The sequence below is a fragment of the Quercus suber genome, unplaced genomic scaffold, assembly GCF_002906115.3.
Source record: "Quercus suber isolate HL8 unplaced genomic scaffold, Cork oak 2.0 scaffold_3A:, whole genome shotgun sequence".
In the NCBI taxonomy this organism is placed as follows: domain Eukaryota; kingdom Viridiplantae; phylum Streptophyta; class Magnoliopsida; order Fagales; family Fagaceae; genus Quercus; species Quercus suber.
In genome coordinates this window covers 65,382-77,373 of record NW_027071808.1, presented here as the reverse complement: position 1 = coordinate 77,373, position 11,992 = coordinate 65,382, and the positions used below count along the sequence as shown (strand labels likewise).

At 30.4% G+C, this 11,992-nt stretch overlaps 1 protein-coding gene across 1 annotated transcript; it reads right to left on the bottom strand.

Annotated features, from left to right (window-relative positions):
* Positions 1–418: 418 nt before the first annotated feature.
* On the bottom strand, positions 419–4,492 carry LOC112037357 (4-coumarate--CoA ligase-like 6). The gene is made up of 6 exons (XM_024070168.2): positions 3,328–4,492; positions 2,877–3,066; positions 1,980–2,125; positions 1,645–1,712; positions 1,092–1,194; positions 419–935 (listed from the first exon to the last, which is right to left on the bottom strand). Exons 1-6 carry the CDS (start codon positions 4,363–4,365, stop codon positions 822–824), a joined length of 1,659 nt encoding a protein of 552 aa, XP_023925936.2. The 5' UTR covers positions 4,366–4,492; the 3' UTR covers positions 419–821.
* Between the last annotated feature and the right edge of the window lie 7,500 nt (positions 4,493–11,992).

Genomic DNA, 11,992 nt, shown 5'->3' with positions numbered 1-11,992 from the left:
TTTCACAAGCAAGTAGGGAATAAGGATAGAATATAATACAACTATTGATTAGTTCAAAAAACATTAGAATGAAATTAATTAGTATAACATGAACAAAAGTTACATGAGGTGTATAACTTGAACCCAACCCAATCCATTAAAATTAATATTGATGAAGTGTGGGCTTGACAAATATTATTTTTGCCAACTTATTTTACTATTCAAATTATTTTTGTTACTATTCATGGGTCCCACTACACTTTTTGATACTATTCATGAATTCTACTATACTATTTCAGCTAATTTTTACTTTTATTTACAATACTTTCAGCAAAAAAATTTCAATTTCAGTAAAATAAACAGATCTCAAACGGACCCAAGTTTGAATCATAACAAAAATATCAAGAAGATTAACTACAAAGATGGTTATAATGGGCAATAACACTTTATTCAACATTAAACTTAGCAACTGAATACGATGTTGAACCAAATGTTATATTCAAGTTGAACTTGGCCTCAAATTGAGTACAAATTTAATTGGATCACAGAAACCCTGATCAGGTGGAACCAAGATGGTCCTATTGAGCTTTTGAACCAGAAGGCACCTCCAACAAAATCATTTATTGAGACAACTCTACATTCTCCAATCCAGTAAAATTTTGAATTAAAAAGTTTTGGCAAAAACCATGATGGTCCTATTGTGGTCATGGATTTTTTATTTTTATTTTTATGGAAGGTCATGGATTTATTTAAACAATTATAATTAGCAAAAAATACAAAGATAAAGGTCCATTCATTTAATTTGTTCAATTTAAGATTATGGCCAGCCAGAGAAAGAGTTCTCAGAGTCTAGAAGTCATGTTGCTCCTGAGTTGCCTTCGAAGGACCTTTCCTGCTGCAGATCTTGGTATGGAGTTTGTAAAGACCACCTTCCTGACTTTCTTGTATGGTGCAACCTGCCACGAGAAGACATTTTTCAAAGCTATAACGATCTGGTCATCATCAGCAAAGCAAGTAGCCAGCAGCTGATGCTCAGCTTGGGTTACAGCAAAAGAATAAAGTGTTGAACCTATTAATATATGAATACGAAATACAAAGTCAATATGGAATACCTGTTCAGCGACATAATCCATAACAGCTGCCTCAGAAAGTCTGCTTCCAGGCTTCTTCACTACAAATGCCACTGGTATCTCCCCAGATTTTTCATCCAAGATACTGGGGGAAAAAGGAATGATATTTATATGTAAGTTCATAACAAATTATTATAAAAATTTCAAGCAATTAGAGTATATATGAACATCAGAAATTGAAATTAGAGATGGCCTTTATGAGCATGTTTGATAGTACACACAAGCTTAATCTTCAGAAAATAAAATAGTCACTCATTTAGTGTAGATTAGTTTTAAAGTAGTAATGTAGTATGCTTGACTCTAATCACATCCCATTTAAATAAGATATAAACAATGTTACAGTTGTACTTGAATAGAGTCACTCCTTTATTGCACCTCCATGTGCTTGATCTAGGATGAACTCCTCTATAAACCCACAGAAAAATGCTTCTGAATTCACATTTAACTACAAATGCTATTATTAAAGAGACAGGATATTTTCATCTTGACAAATTTTCAAAGGCCTTTTGATATACATTCAAAAGCTCACACTTACGCTGTGACTGCAACATCATGTATCTCAGGATGGGAGATCAACACAGCTTCTAAATCAGCAGGAGCAATCTGCAGAAGAGACATGTTATACACTTATTTAAGGAAAATTCACGCATAAATGTTTCAAAAAGTGCTGACTAGTTGCAAGAATAGATATTACTGTTCTTTAATATTGAGCTCTTTCTTCTAGCGAAACCCCCTCCCCCAACAAAGTTAAAATTATGCACACAACATCCACTTTGTAATTTAACATCATATGAAACAAAGAACAGATTCCTAAACTTATCTGAACTGGAGTAGGTGGTGAAAATTAAATGGCACAGAATCTAAACTTACCTGAAAGCCCTTGTATTTGATAATCTCTTTCAATCGTTCTTTTACAAAAATGTATCCATCATGATCAATAGAAACAATGTCTCCAGTATGTAGCCAACCATCTTTATCAACTGTTGCCATAGTGGCCTCCACATTATTCAAATATCCTGGAAATATGAGGGCAGAAATAATCTCTTGTATATCAGTATTATAAGAAGCTAAACAGGTATGCGTGAGAATGATTTTAACAATGGTTGTGTATGATAATTCAAGTAAAATGACAAAGAAACAAAAACTATGGATACCAGAAAGGAAGGAGCTATAAAATACCAGTTTACAGAAAAGATTTTGACAGAAATTAAAGTCTTCTTTTAAAAAAATAATAATAAGTAATATAACTCACACTTATGCACAGATTGCACCAATGACCTCAACCTCCACCCTTTATTTATGCGGAAGGAGATGCCATTCAGTCCAAGACCATTAGCAGACAAACGGAGCTCATAGGTCAAATTAACATTTAAATGCTCATAGTCATAGAGGTGAGTGAATGGCTCTTGCAACATATATGGACATGATCGTGGGAATAATAAGAATTCGAGGTATCTAACATAATTAAACAAAATTAAGCTGAAAAATAGGAAAATGATGTCCAACATGAAAATTTTTCTATTTTCATTTTTTGAAAAGGGCTATACCAGCATGACAAATTTTTTAAAAAGGAGAGTGACATAGATTTAGCAATTTATAAAATACAGATTAGTATTGACAGAACTGTACATAATTTTAAGACTAGAAACAATTAAGGAAAGGAGAGTGACATAGATTTAGCAATTTATAAAATACAGATTAGTATTGACAGAACTGTACATAATTTTAAGACTAGAAACAATTAAGGAAACTGATGAAGCTTATTACCTTTCATGATTCCAGGTCCTCGTAGCCAAAGCTCACCAGTACTGCCAGGAGGCACAGAGGAACCGGTATTCCAATCTACAACTTTAGCTTGCGTATTTGGAGCCAATAGTCCTATTGAAGTATAATTTTGAATCTTTTCAGTATTCAAGCCGCGGGCTCCTATTCCAGCTGACTCAGTCATTGCATAACCCTAAAACCAGACAAAATTTACAACTGGATGTTTCCAAAAATAAAAGAGGCCATTACAATAGGTTTCCCAAGAATCAGAGGAAAAAGTAGGGATTCAACATTTGCACTATTTGGATTGAATGTCTATTAAAAATAAGTGCAATTTTTATATTTTGATTAAGACCTTCATCTAAGATACTTAGGTACATTTTAACATCTGAGATACCAAACTTGTGGTACAATTGCTTTTTTAAAGGTCATTTTCAAACTTGGGACTTCGTACCTGAATGAAATCAACATGAGGCAATGCCTGCTTTAAGTCCTCTACGACTTTTAGACTACTCAGAGGAGCTGCCCCACAGGAAACCTGCTTCAAACTCTTGAAACTACTTCCACCAGAATCCTTTGCTTTCTTCGTCAAAGCTGTCAATAATGGTGGGACAAGTGGAAAGTGTGTGACTTTATATCTATCAATGGCCTTCATCACCTCATTCAAATCAAATTTCTTCACCACAACAATTGAAGAACCCACAGAGAACAATCCTAACACAAATATTGCCAGCCCGTATATATGAAACATTGGTAAAACAGCTAAATACACAGTATCCTCATTCCGTTCATGCGGGTACAGTGAAGCCTCAAAACGAATAAAAAGCTCAACCATTGCTATAAAATTCCCATGTGTTAGCATAGCACCTTTGCTCACCCCAGTAGTCCCGGAGGAATAAATTAAAGCCACAGTGTCCTGCTGCTTAATCACCGGCTTAGGAGGCAAATCAAAATCACCAGAAATGAGCTTAAAGAAAGCTGAAAAACTAGTTTTCTTCCTATCCAAATTCACATTATCTGGTACCCCAATTGCAGGAACACCAAATGCTCGCAATGTGTCAACTTTTTCAGATGCAGTAAAAGCTAAGGACACATTACAATCAGTTATCCGTTTCTTGATTTCTGGTGTACTACTGAGAGGATTCATGGTTGTAGCGATTGCACCTAGAGACGCAATACCCAAGAAAACAATAGGATAGTAAATGGAATTCGGCAACAAAACCAAAACCACATCACCTTGTCTGACACCCATACTGTGGTAGAGGCCAGAGGCCATGGCTTGGACCAAGGGGTAGAGTTCTGGGTAGGAAATGGAAGACCCAGTTGAGGAATCAATGAGAGCTGAGACCCCTCTGTGTTTGTGGGAGAAGATGAAGGAAACAACATCAAGAAAAGGATCTGAGGGGACATATCTATTGGGGAACGTGCTGGAGTAGATTCCAGTCTCTGGTGAGTACCATTGTGGGTGGGGTTTTGGGTTTTTGATAGTCATTGTTTTCTGAATTCCACTAGTTTAGTTTGGTTTGGCTCTCATTCATTCTCCATCATATGGCATGGCAGTTTAAAACTAACAAGAGTGAACCAGAAATAGGCTATATTTGTTACACGTTCATTCATATGTGGCGCGGAGAAGAAGTCAGAGACAAAGAATCGTTTATTACAACTCAGAGATAGCTCCCAACTTTTTTAAGAATTGGGGAAGTGCAATTTTCAAAAATAGCATTGAGCAACAGCTTCAATCAAATTCAAAACTGAGACTTCTTTTATTAGGACGGTGGCACAAAAGTTGTCTCCATTTTTTCTTTTTCAACGACCAAATTTTAGATGCACAAAAAATATTCATAACATTTTTCACTATATTTGACTTTGTAAATTGTTATTGATTTTTATCCATACATACTATTAACATTATTTTTTTTACTGATTACTAATAATTTGCCATATTAGCAAATGTTAAAAGTTTTGACAGTCTGAAGGATACATACATACATACATACATATATATATATATATATCTTTCAAAATATCATGGAACTTTGATAAGAAGTTAAAAGATCAAAATTAACTTTTATTGGTTTTCATTTAAGCCTACTTTTAATATTACTTTTTTTTATTTGCCACTAATAATTTACCACATTAGCAAATTGAAAAGTTGTCTTTTTTTTTTTTTCTTTTTCTTTTTTTTGACTATAGCCAAGTTTGAAGAATACCTTATCTTACCGAATATCACTGAACTTTGACATCACAAACTGTAATTAGTTGCTTATAACTTTCACAACGCATTCAACTTAAATTTCACAGTTGGGTGTTTGTTGTGCATGCTTGTCCAAGAGGAGAGGAGATAAGGTCAAGACTCATAAAAATAACATAGGCAAAATTAACTTGACTTGCCGATAGATCTGGAGACTTTTATGAAAGACATTGGAAACTAGATCATTGAGAGTGCATATAATCTAATCTAATCTTTTTTTGAGGAATATCTAATCTTTTTTTTTTTTTTTTGTTTTTTTGTTGAGAAAAGAGGAATATCTAATCTAATACTATATATAGTTGAAAAAGCCTAAGTTCATGTCTCGTGGTTGGAGTTTCCATACTTGACATGTGGTCAAATTTTGTATTTATTGATAATGATTTGGATAATTGATTTCAATGGGCACAAAATGATTTGTCCATCTCAACCTTTGTTTTTTTATACATGATAAAAACTTTACTCTAGTCTAATCTAAGTGTATATATATGTGAAATTTCCTTCTAAAAACTTGAACCCCAACCTTATTATTGATTTGTTTGCTATGAGCTAATAATAAATGTTGTCCCAAAATTGCTAAATAAATATGCCATTAAATGTCCACTATTAATCTCATCAAATACTCCATTAACTTTTTACCATTTTTTGTTTTAATTTTTTTATACCTTTTTTCAGTTAAACTTCCTTTCACATTTTTTTTAATAAGTCTTTTAATTAGTTCTAAAAGGTAGGGTCTATAAATGTGAAAAGCATTTTGTTAGTGCACTAACTTATATGTATTCCACTTCCTTGACATAATTGATCAGGAATAAAAGGTTTGAGAAAAAAAAAAAAGTATTTGTTTTTGCCATAAATGATAAATCAAATCTTTTTTTTTTTTAGAATCCATGACAAATCTAATCTAGGAGCTTTATCAAAATAAATAAATAAATAATCTAGGAAAAATTTTGGCTACAAACTTGGTTATTGCCTAACCTACAATTTCCACTAAAAAAAATTAATATGACTAAATATTTTGAAAATCTAACTAAGACAAAGTTTGGGTACAAACTTGGTTATAGTCTAAGGCTACAACTCTCACTTAAAATATTAACATGAATACATATTTTTAAAATATAACCATTGGATTGCATTTTTTTAAAATGTTTTTAATACACATGTAAAATTTCATGCCAATCGGATTTTATTTACTATTCAATCTATCAACTTATTTTTTTAATGCATAATTTTAAACTACAAAAACTTGAAATTTAAATATTTGATTGATGACATAACTATTGATCTTTGATCTTCTAGAAATTTTACAAACATGGAGGATATTAGAATAAAATATAATTCAATAGTGGATTTGTCAAAATTTACATTCAATAAAAAAATATTGAGCAGAGTTGTAGCATTTGGTTACAACTAAATTTATTGCCAAACTTTGTCCATCTAACTGTTGAATTGCATGTTATTTATGTTTGTGCGTAATACACATGTCAAATTTTTTTTATTAATCGAATGTTATTTACTATTTGATTCATAAATGTTTTTTTTTTTATAATAATTTTAGACTACAAAAACTTAAAATTTAACATTTGATTGATAACATAGTTATTGGTCTTTGATTTTCTATAAATTTTGCAAGCACGGGGATATAGTAAGAAAATGTAATCCAATGGTAGATCTATCAAAATTCACATTCAATAAAAAGATATTAAATGGAATTGTAGCCATTGACTACAATCAAGTTTGTAGCCAAACTTTATCCTTTAATCTAATAGTTACAAAACCCAAGTTAAGGTTCTATCTTGTATCAAGGTTGGAGCTTCTATGGCTTGACATATGGTCAATTTTTGTATCTATTGATAATGATTTGGATAATTGATTGCAATTGACACAAAATAATTTGTCCATCTAAACCTTATTGTTTTTTTATTATCTAAGATATAAATTCGTCTCTAGCCTAATCATTGGCGGGTCCATTTTAAGCCCAACATAATTACACTTTAAAAAAAGTTTGACAACAAATTTTATTATAGATTAAGGTTACAATTCCATTCAATATTTTTTTTATTGGATATGAATTTTGAAAAATCCACCATCATATTACATTTCTTTTCTTACATCCTCCATGCTAGCAAAATTTCAAGAAGATAATAAATCAATAATTATGTCATCAATCAAATGTTTAAATTTTGAGTTTTTGTAGTTTAAAAAATTATACATAAAGAATAAGTAGTTTATGGATCGAATAGTAAATAACATTTGATTGGCATGAAATTTGATGTGTTTTAAGAACATAAAAAATATGCAATTCAACACTTAAATTTTCAAAATAAATAGTCATGTTAATTTGTTTAATGAGAGTTGTAGCCTTAGGCTACAACTAAATTTGTTTCCAAACTTTGTCCTTAAGCTTTGATCTACTTAACGATATATTAGGCCCTTATAAACAAAAGGAAAAAAACCCAAGAAAAATTTTATTTAACTACAATTTTGAAAGAGACGTAGCTTGCGGCTTTGATAATAAAATTATCACACAAAAATTTCAAAATAAGAAAATTTGTAGTAGGAAATTGTAAGATTTTATATATTTGTGTGTGTGTGTGTTTCTTTTTCTTTTCTTTTTGTCAATAAATGAAGTCCTCTATTTATTCGATTTTGTATTATTCCAGTTTCTTGATGACCACCCTAAAAAAAAAATTCCTGAAATTACCATTGAGCCTAATCTAAGTGTATGTGTGTAAAATTTCATCCTGAAAATTTGAACCCTTATCCTTACCCCCACCCCCACAATAATAAATGTTATCCGTAAATTCTGAATCTAATACTATAGTTAAAAGAGACTAAGTTAAGGTTCTGCCAAAAGGTAGTAGTTTTGAGGTTTGTTTAAGTCTTGGTATTGGAAACTTTTATAATAATGCAAAAGGGTAACTACACCACCCCCCCCCCCCCCCCCCCCCCCCCCCCCCCCCCCCCCCCCCCCCCCTCCCNNNTAAATTATTTATCAAAATTTAACCATGATTAATAAAAACATAACTGAACAATTCAGAATAATAATGCAAATTTTATCAAGCACTTAAATACTTGCAACGGTAAATCTTTTCAAAACCCATTGAAAAACTAAAAAAGAAAAAAAAGAAAAGAAAAGGTCATATTAATTACTAAATTTTTTTAAATACTCTTTAATTAAAAATTTAAATCATTGAATTTTAATTTTGAAAGGGAGGATAATTTTAGAAACATCCCCTTAAGTAAAGGGCAAGTTAGTAATCAACATTTTTAAAATCAATTTAATAGAGTTTGATCAAACGCGTGTAAATGGGAGAAAATGTATTTTCCTTTTAGTTTGTGGTGGAGTGTCATTTCCCAAAACCTCAAAGGAGAGGAGTGTAATTACTCCTAATGTAAAATTATACTTGTACATGTATTTCTGCGAAGAGAAGTATTCTTAAAGTGCTTAAGATTTTGTATGATCACATTATATTGGGAAAAAAAAAGATTTAAAGAATTCTTAAAAGGCTTTCAACAAGGATTTAAAGTTAAGACCTTTTAATTGGATGCGAATTTTGACCGATTCACCGTTTGATTACATTATCTTCGTACATTTTCTATGCTTGCAAAATTTCAAAGTAATCAAAGATCAATAGTCATACTATCAATCAATTGTTTAAATTCACATTTTTGTAGTTTAGAATAAAACATAAAAGATGAGTTTATGGATTAAATGATAAATAACATTTGATTAGTATGAAAAGTGACATGCATGTTAAGAACACATAGAATATGCAATCTTTTTTTTAAAATTTTTTTTTTATGAAATAGAACACATAATCTAATCGCGAGACACACTATTATGTGAGAGCAAGTGGCTTGCACTTATTGGTCAAATGATATGACCAAGTTAATATTGCAAAATAAATACTTACTTTTTTAAAGTATCAAAAAATGAAAATTTTGTGTGTAATGTATTATAAACCCGGTTTAAAACACTAATATTACTATTTTTGTGTGTATTCTGATAAATATTACTGTTTACTAAAAAAAAAAATCAATTACTATTATTTATTGCAATTTACGTGTTACAATGTTTTAATCTTTAGAGTAAGGACAAATAAATACACCAAAAAAAAAGAAAAAGAGCAATTTATTTTGATATGTTTTATATAGTTTTTTTTTTTTCCCACTAATTAGTTTTGTTTTATGGACATATGAAAATGAAATGATAATATGAATCCGACACAATTGGAACATCATGAAAAACATAATTGTTAGACAAGAAATTATTAAGCTTCGAGCCAAGAACAGTTTGAGAATTGACGAGCAACAACTTAAGATTGAGAATACTCCACCAAGCTCGGAGACACCACCTCCACCTCCCAAACCAAAGGTATAGTCTATAGTGTGCTATTGCTGATTCTTGAAAATTACAAATTTCAAAACTTTGAGTGCAGTTTTTCCTCTTATAGTCTTGAGGAAGCACTCCCTAGAATTAATATTATCTAAGGTTCAAATATGAATCAAGGTATAGGCTGCGTTTCATTATCATTGGCAGCCCAACCAAATTCAATAGCGTGAAGAGAGTATGATTTTTCTTTTGTATGCAATTCTATTCTACTACTTAATTCAATATAATTGAAGGATTTGTTAATAGGAGTTTTATGTTTTTTATTTGTAAAATGGTGTAGTTTCTTTCAGGAGTGTCCCCATCCTGATGAATCTGGCAAAGATTTGAACTAAGCAGGAGGCTTGGCTTGAAGATAAATTGATATTGGTTTTTAATCTATAATCTAAGTGCTCCTCCCGGTCAAACATCATTTGATTTGAGGAGTACCAACTTAGGATAACAAAAAGGTGATTGAAGATTTTTTAAAATGTTAATGAAAATTCTAAACAACCCTTTTTTATTTATTGTGAATGGTCAGGACAGAGAATAAATTATCCTCAAAACTCCAAGGGAAAGGAATGCATTTCACATTAAGATGCTTCACCTAAAAGGATAAGAAGACCGGCATTTCAAGTTAGCAAAAAGTTATGTATGTTTCTTTTAGGTGTCATAATTTTTGCATGCCAAAAAATAATGCAAAGAGAATTAAGAGTGACATCACATAAAGTAAAACTGAGATAAAATAAATAAATAAATAAAAACAGTTTACAATTGAATGGATTATTTTATATCTAATTATTCTAGACTATTGTTAAGAACTGATTTTGATGGGAATATTTATATGAAAAATGCCAAATTAAAACTAGGCTTCGAGGGAGTTTGCATTTATATGAAAATAAACATTTTAAACTTGGTTTTGAGGGAACCTGCATTTCTAGTTTTTATGAAAATATATCTTGTCCAATTTTAATCCAATTTTCTAACAAAAATTTTACCAAATTGAAACAATTAAACAATTGTATTATTGTTGTTGTTGTTGTTGTTGTTGTTCTTATGTAGAAAAAAAAAAGTGATCATAGGTCACTTCTTGGCCTACTTACACTCCATTTGAAACAAGAGAATAGAATGAAATGGAAATAATATTTTTAGATTATTCACTCTACTCCCTTATTTGAGAGTTTTAATTAAAGGAATAGAAAAATCATTCCGTTGTTTGGAAATGTAAGTTGGAGAAAATGAAATGAATAAAAGAAATAGTGTGGCATGTTTGGTAAACTGTAATAGGCGCTGTAATGTAATAGCTATTTCTATGGTTTAATTATTCTTTAGTTTGATTATGTTTTTATTATAAGGAATAATTATTCCTCATAAATAGCTATTCTTTAAAATGAGGAATAACTATTCCTCTTTAAAATGTTGTATTAGATATTCCTTAGTAACAGTAATAATTTCAAAACTTAATATATTTCCAAATAAACAAACTTTCCATATAAATCTAATAATTATAAAAATAAAAAATTATAAAAAATAACACATATTTCTCTTAAATTTAAAAATAACAATTTTTAAGGAAATATAATTGTATGAGTAAGAAATTTCCTAAAATAGATGTTAAGTTTCATTCTAATGTTATAACTCACAACCAAATTAATGAATATATTTAGTTATTACATTACAACACATTTTATTCCTAGTAATAAAGATTACAATTTCTGTCGTAATTCACATTCAGTGTACCAAACATACCCTGATTCCTCTCTATTCCTTCATAAACTCAAATTTTCATTTCTCCCCAAAATTAGGAGGAATCGACAAGAATGAAATTAAATTTAATAAAATTTCCCTAAACTCCCAAAATACCCCTACGTGTTTAGCCATTTATTGTTATAAAATGATTTTATTCATTTCTCTCTATTGACTCCCAAACATAGTTACTTACCTTATATTTATTTCCATCATTTATTTTAAAACATGCAAAAAGTATTACATTCTTTTCCATTCCTTTCACTATTTAAAAATATTCAATTGCATTTCATTCCTTCATAATTTACTCATTAATTCCATTCCATTCTATTTTGTTATGAACTCCCAAACAAATTAAACCCGAATTTAACATGGATTGAACTCAAATTTGACATGATAAAGATGATATGGTACTATTGTACCTAATTGGTCAAGATCTGACATGCCATACACCCACTTAGAAAAATAAATAAAATGCTTGAGGAACTTGTTCCAAAAGCTTGATGCTTTCAATTATATTTCCAAGAGATCACGGGAAAAGGAAAAATTATAGGGGAGGTTGGAATTGAAGTAATTTCTAAACATCTTATTATCCTCGAATAAATATAAACCGATTAAATTAGATGGAAAAGGAAAGGCTAAAGAGTCTGTCGATCAGTCTTATCTAATTCCAGGGTATATATCTATTTATTTCTTACTATAATATCCTGTTTTGACTGAAATTTCAAAGATTATAAGCTTTCATTTCTAACATCC